At 49.2% G+C, this 21,403-nt stretch overlaps 1 protein-coding gene and 1 non-coding gene across 2 annotated transcripts; one reads left to right on the top strand and one right to left on the bottom strand.

Annotated features, from left to right (window-relative positions):
• ATP5J2 (ATP synthase, H+ transporting, mitochondrial Fo complex subunit F2) lies at positions 492-5,565 on the bottom strand. Its single transcript, XM_005697871.3, has 4 exons — positions 5,484-5,565; positions 1,993-2,100; positions 1,285-1,401; positions 492-627 (listed from the first exon to the last, which is right to left on the bottom strand). The coding sequence occupies exons 1-4, from the start codon at positions 5,494-5,496 to the stop codon at positions 599-601; spliced, it is 267 nt and encodes an 88-aa protein (XP_005697928.1). The 5' UTR covers positions 5,497-5,565; the 3' UTR covers positions 492-598.
• On the top strand, positions 15,796-15,867 carry TRNAW-CCA. The gene has a single exon. It is a non-coding gene; the product is annotated as a tRNA-Trp (tRNA).

Below are 21,403 nucleotides of genomic sequence, written 5' to 3'. Positions count from 1 at the left end.
AACAGATTCTGACCTTGATGTCACTTTATCTCTGGTAGAGTGTAAGGAAGAGGCTGCTGGGCACAGCAGCCTGAGCTCCTGTCAGGCCTTCTGCTTTCCCTTCCCACCTGCGTCATCCCACTGACCTTCCTGCAAGTGAGGCTTACTCACCAGGACCAGATGGGCCCACACGCCTGGTTCCCTAAGACCCCTATAGCCCAGGATGGTGCAGAAAGATGGCGGAGGGGAGAACATTCTTAGGAACTTGGGCATCTGCCATAGACTGTGAGTCTGCCAGCTGACAAAAGACCAAAAGTGAGGCAGAAAGAAGGAAAGCACCTTAGCACTGCTGACTGGGCATGAGGTGACCTCCAGGACACTGGGGCAAGATCCTGAAGCTCAAGGTTCAAAGTCCTGGGCTGCCTTGCCAGCCCCCTCTGGAAGCTGTACAATCACCCCACCCCAGCTTGTGCAACAGGAGCTACAGGGGAGGCAATTGGCTGAGCCAGTGAGGCAGTCCAAGTACCATTTTTTATTGGATGTTAATTCTCCATTAGGATGTGAAAGGATTCAGGGGCGCCAGCAAAGGTGGTGGTCAGGAATGCAGAGTGCGCCCTTTTCAGTGGTACTTGCGGAGTCGCTCGTGCTCTGGAGTCAAAAAGGCAAAATGGTAGAGAGTTCTCAGGTGTGGAGAAAGCACAAGGCGACAGGGAGGGCAGCGGACAAAACTGCATGAAGCCCTCCTGAGAACTTTCAGGAGACGCCCTACAGCCTGCTTGAATCAGGAGCTCATCTGCCCCCTGAAGGCACGCCCGCTCAGAAAAACCACCCATGCGCCCACCCTCAGGGCCAGCACTGCTCGGGATGCCCCAGGCTGCACACCATCCATGAAACCCAGTCAGTGGCCACTGCCGACACTTCCTGGCCTCCCACCAGAAAAGACTCTTCTCAGATCTCAGAATGGGAGACACCACGCTTCACCAGAGCCCAGATAGCAGACTGCAGCCTGCGACCCACTGCCCCTCTGCACACTGGCTGCTAGGAAGATGAAACCAAGATTCCCACCAACCTCTGGCAGAGCCTGCAGTATCTGACAGAACGCTGCCTAAATGTTTTCACCTCACATTCACCTTACTTTTCCTGACTTTCTCTTTGCCAGTTTTCTCCCTTGAAACATGCCATATTCTGGTAGGTCCCTCCAGTTCTTCAGCTGTCTGTGGGGTGACTTCTAAATGAGACGGTGAACCAATCCCACCCTGTCAGGGGAGACCCCACCAGAGGCAAAGCAATCCAGAAGAGACTCACTGAGCTCCTTGTAAGAGCGGCAGTAGTTTAAAAACACGTAGGCCGCCAGCACCATCGAGAGCCCCGCGATGCTCCCTTTCTTCACGTTCACGTACTTGTTGTAATACCGATAGTAACCTGTGAACAGGGGGGAGGCCACTCCTCTGAGGACACGTTCTAACGGGAGAGGGCAAAACTGAGGACAGGCCTCAGCGCAGGAGGAAACAGCACGCAAAAGACAGCAGAGGGTGGTCAGAATTAGAAAGGAAAACAATGAGCCCCCGGCCCACCCCCCAGGGGGCTGGCGACCACACAGGTCCCATGACATGATGACAGGACTGATCTGCCTGGTCACGCACTGTGAAAGGACAGACCTGAGAGACAGACCGTTTCAGATGTCCATCCTGCAAGTCTGGGCTCGCAGGGAGACGAGCATCGCAGGCTAGAGTCCCCTGTGCTTCCAGCTCATTTTCCTCTTAAGGCTTAATGACATTTCTTTAACACAGAGGCAGTGGTACACATTCCAGACAGGAGAAAACATATCCTCATCTGAAATATTTTCAAGCCAGCCTTTCACAGGACCCATCAAACATGGAAATTCGAGGCCTAACAATCTCTGTCCTCTACATAACTTACAGGCATAAAACTGGCCAAGTTAATTCAGGGTGAACAAAAGACCTGAAGACCCAGAGGCTTGCTCTTGTTTACACATGCCCATAAGGCTCTGACCTCTTTGAAATGCTCCAGCGATGCCTGAAGGGGTGAAATCCCGCATCAGTATCCAGCTTGGCAGCTCCCCTAGTTTGACTTCCAGGAGCTTCTTCTCCTTCAGTGGCACTGAAAAGGGCAACACAAAAACAACACCCAGTGAGAGGGTCTCCCGGTAACACACACAGCATCTGTCTGTGTCACGTCAACCACTCAATAATGATGCGTTCAGTACCATCACTAAACAGAGGCTGCACGTAAGTAATACTATGGGTAAACGGGTCACACCAAATAGATTATCTTAAGCCAGAGTCTATGTATTGCAGAACAAGATCCTGAATAACAGCCTGCTAGGAATAACTATAAAAAGGGAACTAAGGGCCATGAAAGAGAGATGGAGGATGGATGCCTTTATTTTGTAAGGAGGAGTGGGGAAAACTGACTCAGAAGTTGGCGAATCCTGAACAAAGGCAGAGAGCCTGCAGGCCGTGGGGGCACAACTCGACCTCAGGTCTGGTTCCCACGCTCCTGAAGCCAGTCTGACTCCTACCTCGAGCATCCCACCTCAGAGCACAGACGTCAAATGACTTAGAGCCATTCCAGAGGCCCTATGGGCCCCAGATCATTTCCCAGTGAGAATCTGAACACAGGAAGGGCTCTTGTTTGAGGCCATACTATATTCATCTCTGGGCTTAAAAGTAACAGAGGAAAGGGGCCAGGGAGGGGCTGGCCCTGTGAATGCTCATAAAAGGAGGGAATGGCCTCTCCGCTGTCCTCTTCCCAGATGTCAACTTTAAAACATTGTTTGGCAGGCGTACTCTTCAGAGCAAGGAGTCAAGGGGCGCTGCTTCTTAAAGATAACCAAGAGGAGCCAGATTTAACCATTCCAAGGTGTCTTCTCCATTTTCAGGATCTAAGGAAAAGCTTGGGCTCCTTAAGGACTAACCTTGAGAGTTCACGGCGGGGGGGGGGGGGGGGGGGAATCCCACCATGAGCTCTTATCAAGGGCAAGGGCCATCATCAGGCTTAATGGCACATTCACACTGTCTTGCATTCTCATTCAGGGGCTGACAAGTGCCTTGGCACATCACAGGAGAAAAAAAGCCAACCGTTCATTTTTCTTCATATTCACGTGTCTGTGTAATGGTTTAGTCACTCGGTTGTGTCTCTCTCTTTGCAACCCCATGGAGAGTAGCTCCAAGAGTTACATATCTGTACTATGAAGAAGAGCATTTCTGTAACCAAAACCAAGAAATGTATAAGCACAGGGAAAAAAAAAGCCACACACACACATTAGCCTTAAGGAGAGCCAAGTACAGCACCATCACAGAACTCCAAGAGACCATCAGATTCATCAGAGATGCAAGTACACTCACTCACTCCAAGAGTTTCTCCCTCAGCAGAACACAAAGGCCTCGGTCCTTGGCCGCATACTGCCCACCCCCCGCCCCCCACACTCCTCTGCAGGGGCTGCCTCACACCAGTAGAGCGTGGTGAGGAACAGAGCAGACGCTACCATCAAGTATTCCGGGTTTAGTGCCACTTTGAAGCTGTGTGCCCTCAGGCAAGTTACTGCCCTCTTTGTGCCTCAGTTTCTTCTTCTGTAAAATAAAGTAGGAATAGTACCTACCTTGCTACTGAGCTCCAAGTACTATGTAAATAGGAATTATTATTATCTGTCTTCCTGCCTGTCTGTGAGCTATCTGAAGGTGAGAGTTCCCCACACACAGTTCCTGGTCATGACAGAATTTCACTGAAGGTTAAGAAAGGACCACAGGTTCTTGGGAGGGCAGGTGACTACCTGACTTGATTTTATGACTTCAAAAAGCATACTGTCCACCTATATGGAGGAACACGGGGAGAGACAAGTGTCTTCTGTGTGCTAAATCCAACCAGAGAGTGAAAGGTTTTAAGTTTTGCAGGTCACACAAGGTCTCTGTAACATAGTCTTAAAAAAAGAAAAAACAAAAAACAACTATTTATGCACACATGCTGCACTGCAAGTCAGGCAAGATCTTAGTTCCCTGACCAGGAATGGAACCCAAACCCCCACCACCCCCAGCCCTTCCCCACAGTGGCAGCACAGAGCCTTAGCCAGTGGACCACCAGGGAAGTCCCTGAACAAATATTTTTTAAAACACATAAAAACTATTCTTGGTTCACAAATCATACAAAAAATAGGCCACAGGAAATCCGGCTGATTGGGCCACTCTATCAACCCAGATCTCATCTATCACTGTTGGTACTCCCATCACTTTATCTGATACTGAATTCAGTGGCTTTATGCTCTGGTGACAAATGTCACCTAAAAGCTCATCAGTACACGGACTTCAGTCCCTTCACCTGGGTGACTGTGATGGGCCAGATGTGACACGACCTCACCCAAAGGTCACGCAGGGAAAGCCGGATGGCACCACTCGACAGTGGCCCAGGCAGTGTTCCGAGCACCTCACAGTGCTCTCCACAACTCTCTGCTACAATAAGAAACCAAGACTCAAGGTTTCCTTTTCCCACGCTGTCCTGTTTACACAACACAACCACCCTGGATAAATATTCTCATGCCCGTTCTTACAGATGAAAAAAAAGCATCGTTACCATCTTTTTTGACCCCCTTTTCCTGTCTCCAGGCTGAGATTTAAGAATATAGAAACTGAGGGAAGACACAGACCCATGAGTCAGAATTCTGCCATTATCATGCAGTGTGACCACAGGCAAGCCATACCACATCTCTGACCCGTTACTTTCCTCACCTTTAAAATGGGATCAACGTTCCCGGCACTGACCTCCTGACAAGGTTACTGTGAGGATCCAGAGCTAAAATATGGTGGTTCCAGTATTTCTTAAAAAATCAGTGGGGACAGTCTGGTGAGTGTCGAGATTTATACACGCACATCATCGAAAAGGCTGATGGTCATACGGTCACTTGTGTGATTAAAAGCTCCGTTTACCACAAGACCCCAGAAGCCTAGGTTTGAATCCCACCTCAGCCCACTCACCACTAGTGACCTTGAATAGGTCACTTCACCTTTCTAAGCCTATTCAACACACTCAAGCGTCGACCCTTCCGTGGTGTCAGGCTCTGTCCCATGCATAGCTCCTCTGGAAACTGAATCTGAGTTTCCGCTTAACACGGAGGGCTCAGGTGCAAAGAAACTGCCAGAGCAGGGATAAGAGTGCCATTCCTCAGCGAGGAGAGGAGGGTGGTCAGAGGTGCGCTTTCCCAGGCCCCGAGGCGCGTCGCCGGGATGCTGTCGCCCTCCCCGCCGCAGCCGAGCGGCGCCGGCTCTGGGCAGCCGGGAGGCACCGCTGGGCGAGAGGAGGAGGGTCGGGCGGTGCTGGACCCTGAACAGAGGGTCCGGTAGGCCTCAAGTGAGGGCGCGGCGAAGGTCCTGCGCGAAGGGGAGGCACTCCTGCACTCTGTCCCTCTCTCCCCTGTGCGACTCTGGGAACTGGGCCCCAAACCCCGACTCCTGCCTCCACCCGAGTAGCCCTAAATGGACCCGGAGACTCACCGACTGACGCCATCTTGGAGTCCTGGCTGTCCGCTCGGCGGGGCTGCGCAAGGACTGCTGGGTAGGGAGCATGCCCTCTGGGGGCCAGAAGCAGAGGCTCACGGGAAGCAGGTCGGGAAAGGGAGGAGGCTGGGCTTGCAAGTGCGCCATGAGTTGAAGGGCGAAGTAACATAGGCAAAGTCCCGCGACCCCGCAGTGGGGAAGCCCGGCGGGAAGCGGGAGGGGGTGACGGAGTAGGAGTGGAAGTGATAAGGCTCACCTTGGGCTTCCAGCCCCAGGAGGAGATTGGAAGGGACCAAAAAAACGAGGGGGTGGGGGGGAATAGGGGAACAGCATCTTAGCTTTCTTACTCTGTCGCCTTAAATTTGTTGTGAAGGATGACAGGGGCATATTAAGATCTTTGTCCCAACTGTGCCTGATGGGAGATTCAAGGAATCCCCGGTTACCAGGAAAAGATTCCCTTATAGCTCAGTCAGTAAAGAATCTGCCTGCAATGAAGGAAACTCGGGTTCGATTCCTGGGTCGGGAAGATCGCCTGGAGAAGGAGAATACCATGGACAGAGGAGCCTGGTGGGCTACAGTCCAAGTGGTTGCAAGAGTGGGACACGACTGAGTGACTTTCACTTTACTTAGGTTTGATTCCAGAGTAACTGTGTGTCCACGCTCTGGGACTGCACCCTAAGGTCGGAAACAAGCAATACCGTAGGGATACATAACTCCTTTGTGCCCCTCCTCCAGGCGCAATGATGATGCCTTACCACCATCTTGTTCTTCCTGGAAAGGTGGCGATAACCCTTTCTGGTTAAGCAATTCTGACTTGGGCAAGATGCGTCAATAGCCTGAATCCTAGTTTCCTTCTCTGTAAAATAGGGATATAATGCTTACCTGGCATCATTGTTGTAGGATTTAAATGAAACAATGTGTGTCAAAATAAGAACTGAGTGGATAGTAGGCATTGGACCAGTGAACTGATGGCTTCCTCAGGAAAGTGACTTCCGAGGAGTTGATTATCAAACTCATTTTTATCAGTCACTTATTCATTCACCAAATACACATTGCTATGTACTGAGCGCTAGAGACACTGAAGTCAGACATGGGACTTCTCCTGTGGTCCAGCGGCTAAGACTTGGAGCTCCCAATGCAGGGGGCAGAGCACAGATATTAAGGATTTTAAAATATTCTTTATGCTGTTATAATGATGGATATATGCCATTATACATTTGTCCAAAACCCATAGAATATACGTTGCGTGAATTCCAAGATAAACTGTACTTCAGGTGATTATGATGCGTCGGTGGAGATCATTCTTCATAGAAAATGTAATAGTCTGCTGAGTGGTGTTGGTAATCAGGGAGGCTATGCATGTAGGGTGGGCAGGAAGTATTTGAAAAATCTCTGTACTCCACTCTCAGTTTTGTTGCAAACCTAAAGCTGCTCTAAAAAATGGCTTTAAAAAGATGCATCACTCATAGCCTGTGCTCTGGGACAACCCAGAGGGATGGGGTGAGGAAGGAGGTGGGTGGGGTGTCCAGGCTGGGGGGGGGGACACATGTACACCCCTGGCTGATTTATGTCAATGTATGGCAAAAAACGCAATATTGTAATTAGCCTCCAATTAAAGTAATTAATTTAAAAAGGATGCATCAAGTGCCAGCCACAGGTTATAGCTTGTATCATCTCCCTGGAAAGAACTTGACCTGCAACATAGAAGCCATGGTTTTCTTCCTGAGTTACCTGCCTGGGTTTGTAGGAGTACTAACTTTCTGGTACTTGAGTTATTTTTTTTATGCAACTTCACCTCCTTTGATCGTCATTACTCATTTTCACCCCATTCTTTGTTATGGAAGGAGTTTTTGCATGTTTCTCCCCCCAAAATGATTTTTTTCTTCTTCGACTTCCATTAATATTCCATTAATATTGTAAAGACCTCTTGCAATTCATGGATGTATTTTGAACTAAATGCTGGCTCCAGTGTTCACGTTTAATTGGTGTCTTCTCGTCAAGGAGAGGTAAGTTCCTAAGAATAAACTAGAGTCCTGGAAAATTTCAAGTTCAAATTCTGGCACATAACGAAATCACCCCTCATCCTACCCTACCATAGCCATTAGCCTTTGAGTCCATCTTACCATGTTTCCTTAACAGAAGAATCTTCACTTTCCACACCTCTAAACCTGGGCTCTTTTCTAAGCCATGCCCTGAAGTTTTAATGATTCTTAGCCAACACTAGATCCAACAGACTGCCTCTCTGCGCCTGTGAAAACTGTCTCTAGACATTCATAAGACGTAGTTTCTCATTCTCTATTCTAATCTCCCTCTGTGACCCGCATTTCCTTCAGTCACAGTTATCTACAATACTGGATGGCTTTTTTTTTTTTTTGGCACAGTATCACTTGATATGAAATGATTGCATGAAACAGTACACATTTGCAAAAACTATACAAACAGAGAATGACTGTCACATTCAGGATGGCTTTAAAGCTGTCAAGTCAGGTGGGCCTTGGAAAGCATCACTACGAACAAAGCTAGTGGAAGTGATGGAATTCCAGTTGAGCTGTTTCAAATCCTGAAAGATGATGCTGTGAAAGTACTGCACTCAATATGCCAGCAAATTTGGAAAACTCAGCAGTGGCCACAGGACTGGAAAAGGTCAGTTTTCATTCCAATCCCAAAGAAAGGCAATGCCAAAGAATGCTCAAACTACTGCACAATTGCACACATCTCACATGCTAGTAAAGTAATGCTCAAAATTCTCCAAGCCAGGCTTCAGCAATATGTGAACTGTGAACTCCCTGATGTTCAAGCTGGTTTTAGAAAAGGCAGAGGAACCAGAGATCAAACTGCCAACATCCGCTGGATCATGGAAAAAGCAAGAGAGTTCCAGAAAAACATCTACTTCTGCTTTATTGACTATGCCAAAGCCTTTGACTGTGTGGATCACAATAAACTGTGGAAAATTCTGAAAGAGATGGGAATACCAGACCCATCTGCCTCTTGAGAAATCTGTATGCAGGCCAGGAAGCAGCAGTTAGAACTGGACATGGAACAACAGACTGGTTCCAAATAGGAAAAGGAGTACATCAAGGCTGTATATTGTCACCCTGCTTATTTAACTTATATGCAGAGTACATCATAAGAAATGCTGGACTGGAAGAAACACAAGCTGGAATCAAGACTGTAGGGAGAAATATCAATAACCTCAGATATGCAGATGACACCACCCTTATGGCAGAAAGTGAAGAGGAGCTAAAAAGCCTCTTGATGAAAGTGAAAGAGGAGAGTGAAAAAGTTGGCTTAAAGCTCAACATTCAGAAAAGGAAGATCATGGCATCCGGTCCCATCACTTCATGGGAAATAGATGGGGAAACAGTGGAAACAGTGTCAGACTTTATTTTGGGGGGCTCCAAAATCACTGCAGATGGTGACTGCAGCCATGAAATTAAAAGACGCTTACTCCTTGGAAGAAAAGTTATGACCAACCTAGGCAGTATATTCAAAAGCAGAAACATTACTTTGCCGACTAAGGTCCTTCTAGTCAAGGCTATGGTTTTTCCAGTGGTCATGTATGGATGTGAGAGTTGGACTGTGAGGAAGGCTGAGCGCCGAAGAATTGATGCTTTTGAACTGTGGTGTTGGAGAAGACTCTTGAGAGTCCCTTGGACTGCAAGGAGATCCAAGCAGTCCATTCTGAAGGAGATCAACCCCGGGATTTCTTTGGAAGGAATGATGCTAAAGCTGAAACTCCAGTACTTTGGCCACCTCATGCAAAGAGTTGACTCATTGGAAAAGACTCTGATGCTGGGAGTGATTGGGGGCAGGAGGAGAAGGGGACGACAGAGGATGAGATGGCTGGATGGCATCACTGACTCGATGGATGTGAGTCTGAGTGAACTCCGGGAGATGGTGATGGACAGGGAGGCCTGGCGTGCTGCGATTCATGGGGTCGCAGAGTCGGACACGACTGAGCGACTAAACTAAACTAAACCTTGTTCGTTTACTCTCAAACATTACTCTCCAATTGTTCAGAAGTCTTCACTGGGACACCTTTTCAGGAACACCGAGGCATCGGACACACCTCATTTCTCAACCCTACACCTGTTCTGTTCCCTGAAGCCCCAGTCCCAGCCCAGTTTCTAGCACTCAGCAGCTCCCTCTGGTGGCCTCAGACGGATATGCACAGGAGCTCAGGATCTGCAGTTGTTACCACGACCTCAAGCCTGGTACTGAGCCAGGCTGGCCCTGGGAGATGTGAGCGCCGGGTGCAGCAGCCCCAGCCGTGGACAGAGATGGGGAATAAGGTGGAGGAGGGGACAGTGGGTGCAGGAGAGCCAAGGCCTGAGTTTGTGCCTGTAAGATGAGCTGGGTCTTGGGGTAAGGGCAGATTCCTCACTGGGGTCACCTTTACAGAGCTTCTGGAAGGGATCAGCAGAAGGCACAGAGCCAGAGACCCGTCTTTCTGCGCCCAGACCCTCTCTGTTTAGTATTTGGCCTGCACCTGGGCTTTTATCGTTGTCCCCCCCCCCCAAATCTTCCCAGTCGGAGGTCATGGCTTCTGGAGCATCACAGTGGGAATCTGGTCCCCGTCTCCCATCTTTACATGGGTTAAAGGCCCTCCAGATCTGCTCCTTGTCCCTGTCCCTCAGGGCCCTATTGTGCCGCATCCTGCCCCTTGCAGGTTCTGCCTCAGTCCCCTGGTCCTGCCTGTTCTCTCTCCAGTCCTGTCATCTCTCGCAGAACCGGGAGATGCCTCACAGTTACCAGAGAAATTGCAGCAGCTCAGAGACAGCAACTCGCAACTATCATGTCTGGTCAAAGAGGGGAAACACCTCCAGGAAACCCAGGGTCCCCAGGGCCATGCTTCCTCCCAGCACAGGCTGATTTTGAGGGAGAACAGAGCACATGGTAGAGCCTGAGTAGGGAAGCCAAGCAGAAACACTTCCTGGAGTCACCCTTAGGAGACCTGGGAGACCTCCTCTTCCATCTGGGTCCAGGACCCTGACTCCACTGGCAGTTTCCATGGTGAGAGTGAACAAGCCTCAGCATGGTCCTGTCCCCTACCTTCATCTCCACAATGAAGTGACCCAGCATGACAATGGAGATGCTCAAATGGGAGGGACTGGGACTTCGAGAAAGGGAACCCACGTGGGGGCAAGGCCCTTGGATGGGTGGCCTGGGGTTGCGGGCACTGAGACCTGGGGCTCTGCTGGGAGGTCTGAAGACCTGGGCAGCAGCTCCTGGGAGAACCAGGAATTGAGCTCCAGAAAGTGTAGATGGAGCCCAGATGTACACATGGCACCCCACAGCAGAGCTGAGGCAAGTATCAGAGGCGTCATTCGCAGAGGAAGCATCTCAGCCTCAGAGGAGCAGTTCAGAGACGAATCCACTCAGGAGGGCAGCTTTTGTCTTGAAGAACATTGTCACCTTCTCAAGTTCCTCTAAACCCCCTTCCCCAAAGCAGTCTCATCGAGTGACTGAATTCTAGGAAGTTGCAAACAGTTCAAATTGGTCTCTGCAGATCCTCACTTCAAAACCATTGAGTTTTGTACAGACGTAGAAAGAAATCTTAGGGTTACCAAAGGGGAAAGGAGGGAAGAGGAGTAAATTAGAAGTGTGGGACTAAAAGATACACACTTATATATATAACAGATATACATGTTAATTGTGTATCAACAACAGTGACCTACTGTATAGCACAGGGAACTATGTGCAATACTTGTAATACCCAATACTGGAAAAGAACCTGGAAATACATATCTGAATCACTTTGTTAAATACCTGAAACTAACACAATATTGTAAATCAACTATGGGTTAGTCGCTCAGTTGTGCCCAACTCTTTGCGACCCTGTGGACTGTAGCTGGCTTCTCTGTCCATGTGATTATCCAAGCAAGAATACTGGAGTGGGTTGCCCTTTCTTTCTCCAGGGGATCTTCCCAACCCAGGTATCGAACATGGGTCTCCTACATTGCAGGCAGACTCTCTAGGGTTTGAGCCACAAGAGAAGCCTGTAGATCCACTATACTTCAGTTTTTTTAAATGGGGGAATAAAAACCCATTGAGTTTTGTAATTGGAAGTGAAGTCCAATGAAAGGGAGAAGAGAGATGAAAGTCTAAAGCAAGCTCTGCCAAGTGGCTAATGGGTTATCTCAATCTGTCGCCAGCTCTCTGATCCCATTCCTGTGGGTGCAACTAAAATAATCTTTTTCCTTGCTGTCTAGCAACACGACCTGCCTGCCATTGGGTGCTCTGGGTCTCCCTCACCTGGGAGCTTCCTGCAGCTTCTCCATGAAGGTGAGGAACAGGATGGAGGCAGCCAGCACAGAAGGGGCTCCCCGGGTCTAACCCAACACATGTACGGGACTACTGATGTACCAGCTTACTGATGTCTGCAGTTTTCTTTGAAGTGGATAAAAATAAGATGGGTTGGTGAATGGGGGATGGATGGATATGTGCTAAAGTTAAGTGCCTTTAAATATTAATGATAAATGTTTGCAGGATACAAGTATAAACTGTAAAATTCTTTCAGCCATCCATTAGATTTCAAATTTTTCATATTTAAATGCTGGGGAAAACTTTATGAGGTTCTTCCTCCTTTCATGTTTTGCGGAGGTCCCCATGCAAACGATGTGAATTTTCAAGGTAGCTGGACCTGGTGGGATGCTAAGATAATGGGAGGGGGAGCCTGTTCAAAACAAGACCATAATTAACCATTACCCAGATTCCTTGAGAGATTGCCAGAAACCTCTCACCCTCAGTTCTTGGACAGGTGGAAGGAGGCCTCCCACAGCTCAGAAGGGAGCCATGGGGCGCAAGGAACGTGGACCTCACCCCACAGACACACTGCTCTCCAAGTGTGCCTGGTAGGAGTGCATGTTAATGTCACAGGTGGGACAGCTATTGTGCTGGCAACTCCTCCATGAAGACGTCGTTAGTGGGGACTCACATGCTCACTCGTCTGCTTTGATGGAAAAGAAAATGCACTAAATGAGGCTGACTGCTCAGCAAGCCTTTCCTTTTCCCCTCCTGCAGACCCTGAACCTGACGATGGTGCTCACTCGGGCTCTGATGTGTTCCAAGTTTCTACCCACATCTTCCTCTCCGGCTGGTGCTCCAAGCAGTGAGCACCTGTCATGATTCAGCCTCCTCCAGGTTCATCCAGTACCTGCCCACCTGACCTCTTCCATCTCCCTGGTCAAAGAGGTCTGTAGATTTTTCAACACTGGAAACGACTTGCTGTGACAAGTACCTGACATCTATCCCTTCTGAGGTTCTCTTTTGCGCTCCGGTGTCCTGAAAGTGGATCCCACTGTCCATGGTACTTTCACACCCTCTCGTCTCTTTCCCTTGTCAGCCACGGTTCCTGAAGCTGGTTGAGATTTCCCATAATCTCCTGAGGGTCGCTGAGCTCCTGGTGTTCATCTTGGTGGTGGCATCCTGTTGCCACAATTCCACCAGCATCAGAACAATAGTTTTTCCTTCCAAACCCAACGGGTCTCAGCTCTTCTGTGTTTCTCTGCCTTTGTTTTTAGCTTCCCCAAGGGATGAAGAAATGGGAGACCAGAGTCCATGACCGAGACTCCGAAGAGGAGCTGCTGCCCCGAGTGGTCACCTCGGTAGCGTCATCTTTAAAAGGTGCCTGGAAGAAAGGGGCCAGCAGAAGGAGCAGGAGCTGAGGGGCCGCCTCTGGGCACCAAGACTGTGTGTCCAGTGCTGGCCCTGGCGACCAGGGCTTTATACCCACCCCACACCCCACGTCTGCCCGGCCAATCCCCGCTGAGGCTCGGGACGTATCACAATGGGGCGTGGTGCCTGTCCCCGTCCCCACCCCCACCTGACTCCCCAGGGGAAGTCACCCCGAAGCAGCGCCTGCGGGCCTCCCTCGCCGCGGAGCGTCCCTTCCCTCTTTCACCCCACCTGCTATCTGCGCAGGTGAGTCACGATACGTCCCACAGTTCGTTGGTGAATTTTGGTTGTTCCAGGATCACAGCGCTAGCTGGAAATGAAAAGCCTGCTGAACCCAGGACCGCCCAGCAAGGGTCTTAAAAGCCCAGCAGAAAGCTGCTTAGGGATTGGTAATCATTGGGCGGGGCCACGGAAGCCCCGCCCCAGAAAGCCCCGCCCCGCACTTGGTATCCTTGGTGATGGTAAACAAGCCTCAAGATACCCTTTCTTTTTTTTCACATTTTGCATATTGGTATTTAAGGAAGACTGTCTAAGAATTAGAAGTTTAACTCCGCCTGCAAGCGCGCTGATGGTCCCCTTGGAGGCTTCTCCGCGACTTTCGTACTTCTGTCAGCATTTCAAGAGCAGCCGGGTGCAGAGGCCACGTCGCCGCCAAACCTACTCCCTACTGTCCACACCGGCCTCTCTGGCCCACAGGTGACAGTCTCCTCCTGTCCCGCCTGGCGCCCCCGGAATGGGGATAGGAAAGCGGGACGTGGGAAGGGCATCCACCCCACCCCAACCCCCTACCCCACCCCCCTGGATAACGGAGACTAGGGTGAGAGCCCGAGTGTATATTTGGGCACTGAACACCAATAAATTAATGTTTCTCTAATGACGTTATTTCCCCTGAAACCCCGACATCTATAACCAACCTGCTCTGTGTTCATCTGGCTTCTATTCCCCCTTCTTTCACCTGATGAGCTCAGTCGCTCTCCCCACGGACTGGGTAGCCTGCTAGGGCTCCTCTACACATGTAACTTACCACTACCGCCACAGACCTCATTGGGCGAGAGAGGAGTCGTCCTCTCACCACCCAGAAGTGAAATAAAATTATCCATAGTATCCTTGTTTAATGCATTATGGGAGAGCTTCTGTCCCCCCCTTCTCTTCCTAGAAAAGTCAAATCTGAAATAGAAGACTTAGGATGCCTCCTTTGTGGTTCAGCTGGTAAAGAATCCGCCTGCAAATGCGGGAAACCTGGGTTCGATCTCTGGGTAGGGAAGATCCCCCGGAAAAGGGAAAGGCTACCCGCTCCAGTATTCTGGCCTGGAGAACTCAGTCCATGGGGTTGCAAAGAACGACTTTCACTTTTTACTTCAGTCTCACTATATATACGTCTATGGGACAGTGATAAAGAGTCCACCTGCCAATGCAGGAGACACAAGAGACACAGGTTCCATCCCTGGTTGGGAAGATCCCCTGGAAAAGGAGATGGCAACCAGCTCCAGTATTCTTGTCTGGGAAATCCCATGGACCTAGGAGCCAGTCTCACTGTGAAAGGGATTTGCTTCGTTGGTTATATGGTTATCTTTCTTTCCGGCATCTTCAAATTCTATCTTTTCAATTAACCCTTTCTTCAGCATGCTAACATACATTGATCTATCACCTTAAACAGTCTATTTATGCCACATTGCCCTCTTCAAAACTGCTTTTCTCTGGGTGACTTTGGAGTTATTAAACTTCTAATTTTTAATGTTTTTAAAGGAAATATAATTGATTTACAATATTTCAGGTTGCAGCAAAGTGATTCAGATATATATACATCTATGGCTCAGTGGTGGAGAATCCTGCCAGTGCAGGAGACACAAGAAACACAGGTTCAATCCCTGGGTCTGGAAGATCCCCTGGAGAAGGAAATGGCAGCCCTCTCCAGGATTCTTGCTTGGGAAATCCTATGGACAGAGGAGCCTGGTGGGCTACAGTCCATAGGGTCACAAAGAGTCAGACATGGCTGAGCATGCATTCTTTCTCAGGTTCTTTTCCATTAAAGAATAGTGCAAGATATAGCAAAAGTTGAGTAGGTCCTTGTTATTTATCTATTTTATATAGAGTGTATGTTTTAATCCCAAACTCCTAATTTACCCCGTCTCCCATGTGTGAATATGTTAATTTTTTAAAGCAAAAAATTTCTAAGCCCCTTTCTGTGAAAGGGAAGTTGTGTTCCTCCCTAGGTGTGACACCACCCCCTCAACATGCAAATCCTCCTGGCGTTCCGCCTGCAGGACTGGAAAAAAAGAAAACACCCGGAGCGCCAATCAGCCCACCCCGCCTTCCCTGACAGCCGAACTTCTCATTTTCCAATCTCTTCCCAAACATCCCTCCCTGAAAAACAAAACAAAACAAAACACCTCTGTAGGGAGAGTGGGTTTCCCGGAATGAAGGGAGTCGAATATTCCTTGAGCCCTAAACTCCTGACCCTGCTTCGTTTACATCTCATTTTGAATAGACTCATTATAAAAGGGACAAAGAGCTTACAGTCATTCCTAAACGGTAGTAAGAGCAGTAAAAGAAAACAAAAGCAGAACAGAGCTTACACCTGACAACCTCTGAAATTGTCCCCCTAAGGCGTTAGAGGAGGAGTCGCCACCAGGACCTCGTGGCGCAACGGTAGCGCGTCTGACTCCAGATCAGAAGGTTGCGTGTTCAAATCACGTCGGGGTCAAGGTGCTCTTTTCTCTTGCCAAGAGATAAATTCGGTAGTGAAACGAACAATTATCTGTCCCCGGGCTTCCAGCAGAAGATTTTCTCCTATCTTTTCTTTAGTCCAGAGAGACTTCTTGTGAACCATTCAGCAACAGACAGGCATTAACTGAGAGGTAAGAAAGCCTTGAAAGGGAAGAAAGACCCAGGTGAGCCGAAATGTCAGTTGTTTGGTTCTTTTCCTTATCAGGACTAAGCTTCAGAGGGGACATCAGATGACTTCAGATGGGACAGTAAAACAGAGCGTGAGGAGTCTTCGCTAATGAATTCACCCTGGTGTGAATATAGTTTTATTTGGTCCCCACACAGGTATGGTACAGCCTCCCTGGGTTGATATTTGTGTCACTTTGATGAAGTCAGGTTCTCTGCCCTCTCACCCCACCCCAACCACCACCACCCCACAAACTTCATGGTTTGAGCTTCCTCTGTCAAAAGCCCCCTGAACATTGTGGTTAAAGACAACATACTGTGAAGCTGATTAAAACGTTATTATGTTGATGATGGAGTTTTTGAACTCTATGGGAGTGGGAAAAAAATTACTCTGGAATTCACCATGCTGTTACTTAAATTTCATTTAAATGCGTGTCTCCCAGAGGGATATGATTCAATCAAGTTCCAGATACATGACCTGAGCAAGGAAAAACCCAAGTTAAAGGAAATGAAGACTGTTGTAGACTTACCAGGATTTAGCTTTCACTTAATTAATTAAGCTGGCCCCAATCCCCCTTCAGTTTGAAAGTCTCCATTTCTGAGCTTAATAAATGAATAGATAGGTAAACAGTGATTAGGGCTCTGCGCTCTCAGAGGTGAGGGCCAGGAGCTGAGGGCCAGGTTCCATCCATGGTGAAAAAAAGTGTTAGTTGCTCAGTCTTGTTGGACTGTTTGTGATCCCCGTGGAGTCCACCAGTTTCCTCTGTCCATGGAATTCTGCAGGCAAGAATCCTGGAGTGGGATTCTCCAGGCAAGAATACTGCAGTGGGTAGCCATTCCCTTCTCCAGGGGATCTTCCCCAGAGACTGAACCTGGGTATCCTGCATTGCAGGCAGACTCTTTACCATCTGAGCCTCCAGGAAACCCTCAATCAGTGATGGGGGAATTAAAATGTCATAAGCCTTGCGCTGGGCAGCAGGAGGAAGAAAAAAAAGAAAACCCCCACCTACAAATTGTGGGTGGGGGTTTTTGCTTTTGAATGTACATTTATTTGGCTGTGTCGCAGAGACCTTAGTTATCCAACGAGGGATCGAACCTGTGTCCCCCGTATTGTAAGGCAAAACCCTTAGCCACTGGCCCACCAGGAAAGCCTGCAGGGTGTGGCTTTTAAAAGGTTAATAGTTAGTGAAATCTCAGGATTGAGGGTATAACAGTTACCCGGATGACAAGATAATGTGTTTTATGTATTAGTCTGTTTCATATTTTATGTGCTAACTTCCTCACTTCTCCATCGCAAAATTCAATATTTGTAATCCATTGCGTCCAGAGGGTTTGGGATGTATTAATAGTACAGGGAAGCTTGGCGTGCTGCAGTCCATGAGGTCGCAAAGAGTCGGAAACGACTGAGAGACTGAATAACGAACAAGCAAGGTGGAAAGGTGGGAAAGGAGAGGTAGACAGAGTTGGGGCAAAAGGGCTCGGACAACACGAGCCTCGCCTGCTGAAAGAACCTGCGGTCCCTGGACTTTTGAGGATCCGCCCATCCTCCGAGCAGCGCTGCGGGTCCGGCCCCTTCTCCCGGACCGAGGTTCCCATAGCGCCTAAGCCAGAGGAATGTGTGTGTCTGTGCGGGTGGGGGTGGGGGGTGTTTCCACTGACACAGTAGCTGCCTCCGGATCAGCAGGTGCCAGGGGGAAGTTTCACTATCCTGGGAAAGCGGAGGGCAACTCGTGGAAGGAAACGCTGAGGTCAATTGTCCTCCCTTCCTCGCACTTGAACTGGAGCTAGTCCTACAGCGAGGGGACGAAAGTGGCTTGGGGACCAGATCTGTGCTCCCCCTCCTTAGGTCCATGTTCCTGCAAGACTGACTCTCCATGCTACCTGCCTGGGGCTGGTCACGCTTGACGTTTCCTCCATCCCTACAGTACCTCCTGCTGCTGCTGCTAAGGTCGCTTCAGTCGTGTCAGACTCTGTGCGACCCCATAGACGGCAGCCCACCAGGCTCCACCGTCCCTGGGATTTTCCAGGCAAGAACACTGGAGTGGGTTGCCATTTCCTTCTCCATGCATGAAAGTGAAAAGTGAAAGTGAAGTCACTGAGTCGTGTCCAATTTCTCAGCGACCCCATGGACTGCAGCACATCACACTCCTCTGTCCATGGGATTTTACAGGCAAGAGTACTGGAGTACCTCCAGGTGCCTGAAACTTACTGACCTGCCCCACTGGCCATGCACCGGCTTCTGTAAAGAGAAACAGGCGCTGCTGGGGGAGTCCGCGGTCTATGCAGGTTGCTTCGCTTCTGAAGGTTTTCTCCTCTTAAGCACCTCACTCCAGTGTTCTTGCCTGGAGAATCCCAGGGACGGGGGAGCCTGGTGGGCTGCCGTCTATGGGGTCACACAGAGTCGGACACGACTGAAGCGACTCAGCAGCAGCAGCAGCAGCAGAGTGACTCTAAAGAACGGTTATGGTAATTGATTTCCCAAACATTTGCAAAATCACAACAGGATTACACTCACACCCACACACACCCACATAATGTTCCAGGATGTTCAAGCCCTCTTCTACGAGCTGTGGTCAAGAGAGTAAGATAAACTGGGCTCTCAGGGAAGTCCCTGTCTCCTAATCAGTCTGAAGAGATTTTGACATATGAGAAGCAAAACGCAAAACAGAGGCTGAAGTGAGGATATGATCAGAATGGAGACCCTCTCCCTCCAAACCTTCATGTACTTGAGTCACAACTCTGAGAAAGAGTTTTTATTTTGCCCCAGTTTGTAAAAAATGCAATTACTAGTTGTTGTTTTTAAGAGTAAAATATGTTTTTTAAAAGAAATTTTGTCAAACACAGGACATTCTGATGAGAAAACTTAAAAATGACCCAAATTCAAACATCTCAGAGAAAATCAAGGCTCTTGTGTGGATGGACAACTTTGCTGGGATTTTTCTGTCTCTACATCCTCACAGATCTTATAAAAGTCTTCCTGTAAAACAATTTCCCTGGTTATACCACTATAAATTTAATGTGTTTTAAAATAGCTCTACTGAGATATAATTCACTCTTTTAAAGCATATGATCAGGACTTCCCTGGTGGTCCAGTGGCTAAAACTGTGCTTCCGCTGGAAGAGATTCAGGTTCAATCCCTGGTCTGGAAATTAAGATCTTACATGCCCAGTTCAGTTCATTTCAGTAACTCAGTTGTGTCCAACTCTTTGTGATCCCATGAACTACAGCACGCCAGGCCTCCCTGTCCATCACCATCTTCCAGAGCTTGCTCAACTCATGTCCATCGAGTCAGTGATGCCATCCAACCATCTCATCCTCTGCTGTCCCCTTCTCCTCCCGCCTTCAATCTTTCCCAGCATCAGGGTCTTTTCAAATGACTCGGTTCTTCCCATCAGGTGGCCAGAGTATTGGAGTTTCAGCTTCAGCATCAGTCCTTCAACGAATATTCAGGACTGATTTCTTTTTAGAATTGATTGGTTGGATCTTCTTGCAGGCCAAGGGACTCTCAAGAGTCTTCTCCAACACCACAGTTCAAAAGCATCAATTCTTTGGCGCTCAGCTTTCTTCATAGTCCAACTCTCACATCCACACATGACTATTGGGAAAACCATAGCTTTGACTAGATGGATCTCTGTTGGCAAAGTAATGTCTCTGCTTTTTAGTATGCTGTCTAGGTTGGTCATAGTTTTTCTTCCAAGGAAAAGGGCGGGACAAAAAAATACAGAGAACTGCTTTGGGTATGTTCACAGACTTGTACAGCCTTCACCATTGTCAACTTTGGAACAATTTTTTTATATATATATCACCAAAAACAACCCTTTACCCATTAGCAGTCACCCTTCATTCCCTTGTGCCCCTGTCCCCTCTAGCCTTAGGCAATCACAAATCTACTTTCTGTTTCCACAGATTCACCTATTTTGAATACTTGATATAAATGAAACAATGTTACCTTCTGTGTCTGGTTTCTCTCCCTTACATGTTTTCATTTAATTAAGTTTACATTTTACTCCAGGGCAGAAGGAATTATTGAAGAGTTCTGAGAAAAGTGACATAAATAGATTTAATTTTAAAATCTTCATCTTGGCTGCTTTGTATAGCACGGATTGAGGAAAGGCAAGATTAGAGGTGGAGAGTGTTTAGCTGACTATGGTGATTTGGACTAGAATGCCAACTGAGATGCAGCGGGTTTCTCTGGATTTCTGTGAAGAATTAGAGCTAGAGCCTCCAGTGTTCCTGACACTGAGGATAGAAGTATCTTTTGCCTTGTTTGATCTTAAACTCCAGGGAGTGGCCCTCCCCATACTGACGTTCCTCAGTTCAGTTCAGTCGCTCAGTCGTGTCCGATCCTTTGCGATCCCATGAACCGCAGCACGCCAGGCCTTCCTGTCCAACACCAACTCCCGGAGACTACCCAAACTCATGTCCGTTGAGTCGGTGATGCCATCCAACCATCTCACTGACGTTCCTAGGTCCGCACAATTCTCCCTGTTTGCTTCTTTTTCACATCTTTTTCTTGCCAACTCCTTTCATTTATCAGGAGAACGGCTTCTCACCCCTTCCAGTGCTTTTTAAATCAGCCAGAATGCTTTCAATCAAATCAGCGTTAGCATTCGGATTCCAGAATTGAGACTATCATGAGAAAGAAATAGTAGCAAAAAGACTTTGTGTCATAGCGCCCCATCGCCCACCCCCAGCGAATAATCAAACGCTAAAATCGCTCGGAGCTTCTCAGTTTATTCAGAAAAGAGATCAAGTGGAGAATGATCTCCACGTCGCGAGGCCGACTGGGAAGGCCCGCAGTTCTCCCCTCGCTCTGCAGCCGCCCCAGAACAGACACCGCTGTCCCCGAGCCCTCTGGGAAGTGGAGTCCTTCCGCCGGGACCCCCGACCCGGCGCGGTCGCCTCCAAGTGCGCAGATGCGACTCCAGACAGAGCCTCGGGCTCGAGCCTTTTGTCTCCCCGCAGCTCGGTGGGTCCAGAAGGCGACGGTGTCCGCCTCCCCCGCCCCTCCCAGAGCGCAGCCCGGAGGGGATCCAGCCCTGGAGCCGGAGCCAGGTCGGCCACGAGTCCGTAGGTGAGGGAAAGCCGGGTCAGAGGCTCGAGTCTCGGCGACCCGTCCGTCAAGCGCGCCGCTCTGACGCCACCTGCCGCCGCGCGGCCCGGGCTCCCAGGTTCCGGCCTCAGCCGGGCCTGCCTGCCGGCCCCGCCCACCGGGCGCTCCGCCGGGTGTTTCCGGCCGGGTAGCGAGCCGGCTACCTCGGTCTGAGCTTAGGGGCGCCCCGGAAGCGAGTCCGGGAGCCTGAAGGGGGCATGGCCGACGGGGGATTTGGGGAAGGGGAGAGTCGGGG

Source organism: Capra hircus, chromosome 25, assembly GCF_001704415.2.
Source record: "Capra hircus breed San Clemente chromosome 25, ASM170441v1, whole genome shotgun sequence".
Classification (NCBI taxonomy): domain Eukaryota; kingdom Metazoa; phylum Chordata; class Mammalia; order Artiodactyla; family Bovidae; genus Capra; species Capra hircus.
Note: the sequence above shows the minus strand (reverse complement) of the source record. Positions and strands in the feature narration are given on the sequence as shown.

What these genes read in the sequence shown, in the direction of transcription:
- ATP5J2 (XM_005697871.3), bottom strand. An exon ending in CGCTGGAGCATTTCAAAGAG is followed by an intron (nt 1,402 to 1,992) that starts GTCAGAGCCTTA and finishes CCCTGTTCACAG; the next exon opens with GTTACTATCGGTATTACAAC. An exon ending in CCGCTCTTACAAGGAGCTCA is followed by an intron (nt 628 to 1,284) that starts GTGAGTCTCTTC and finishes TTTTGACTCCAG; the next exon opens with AGCACGAGCGACTCCGCAAG.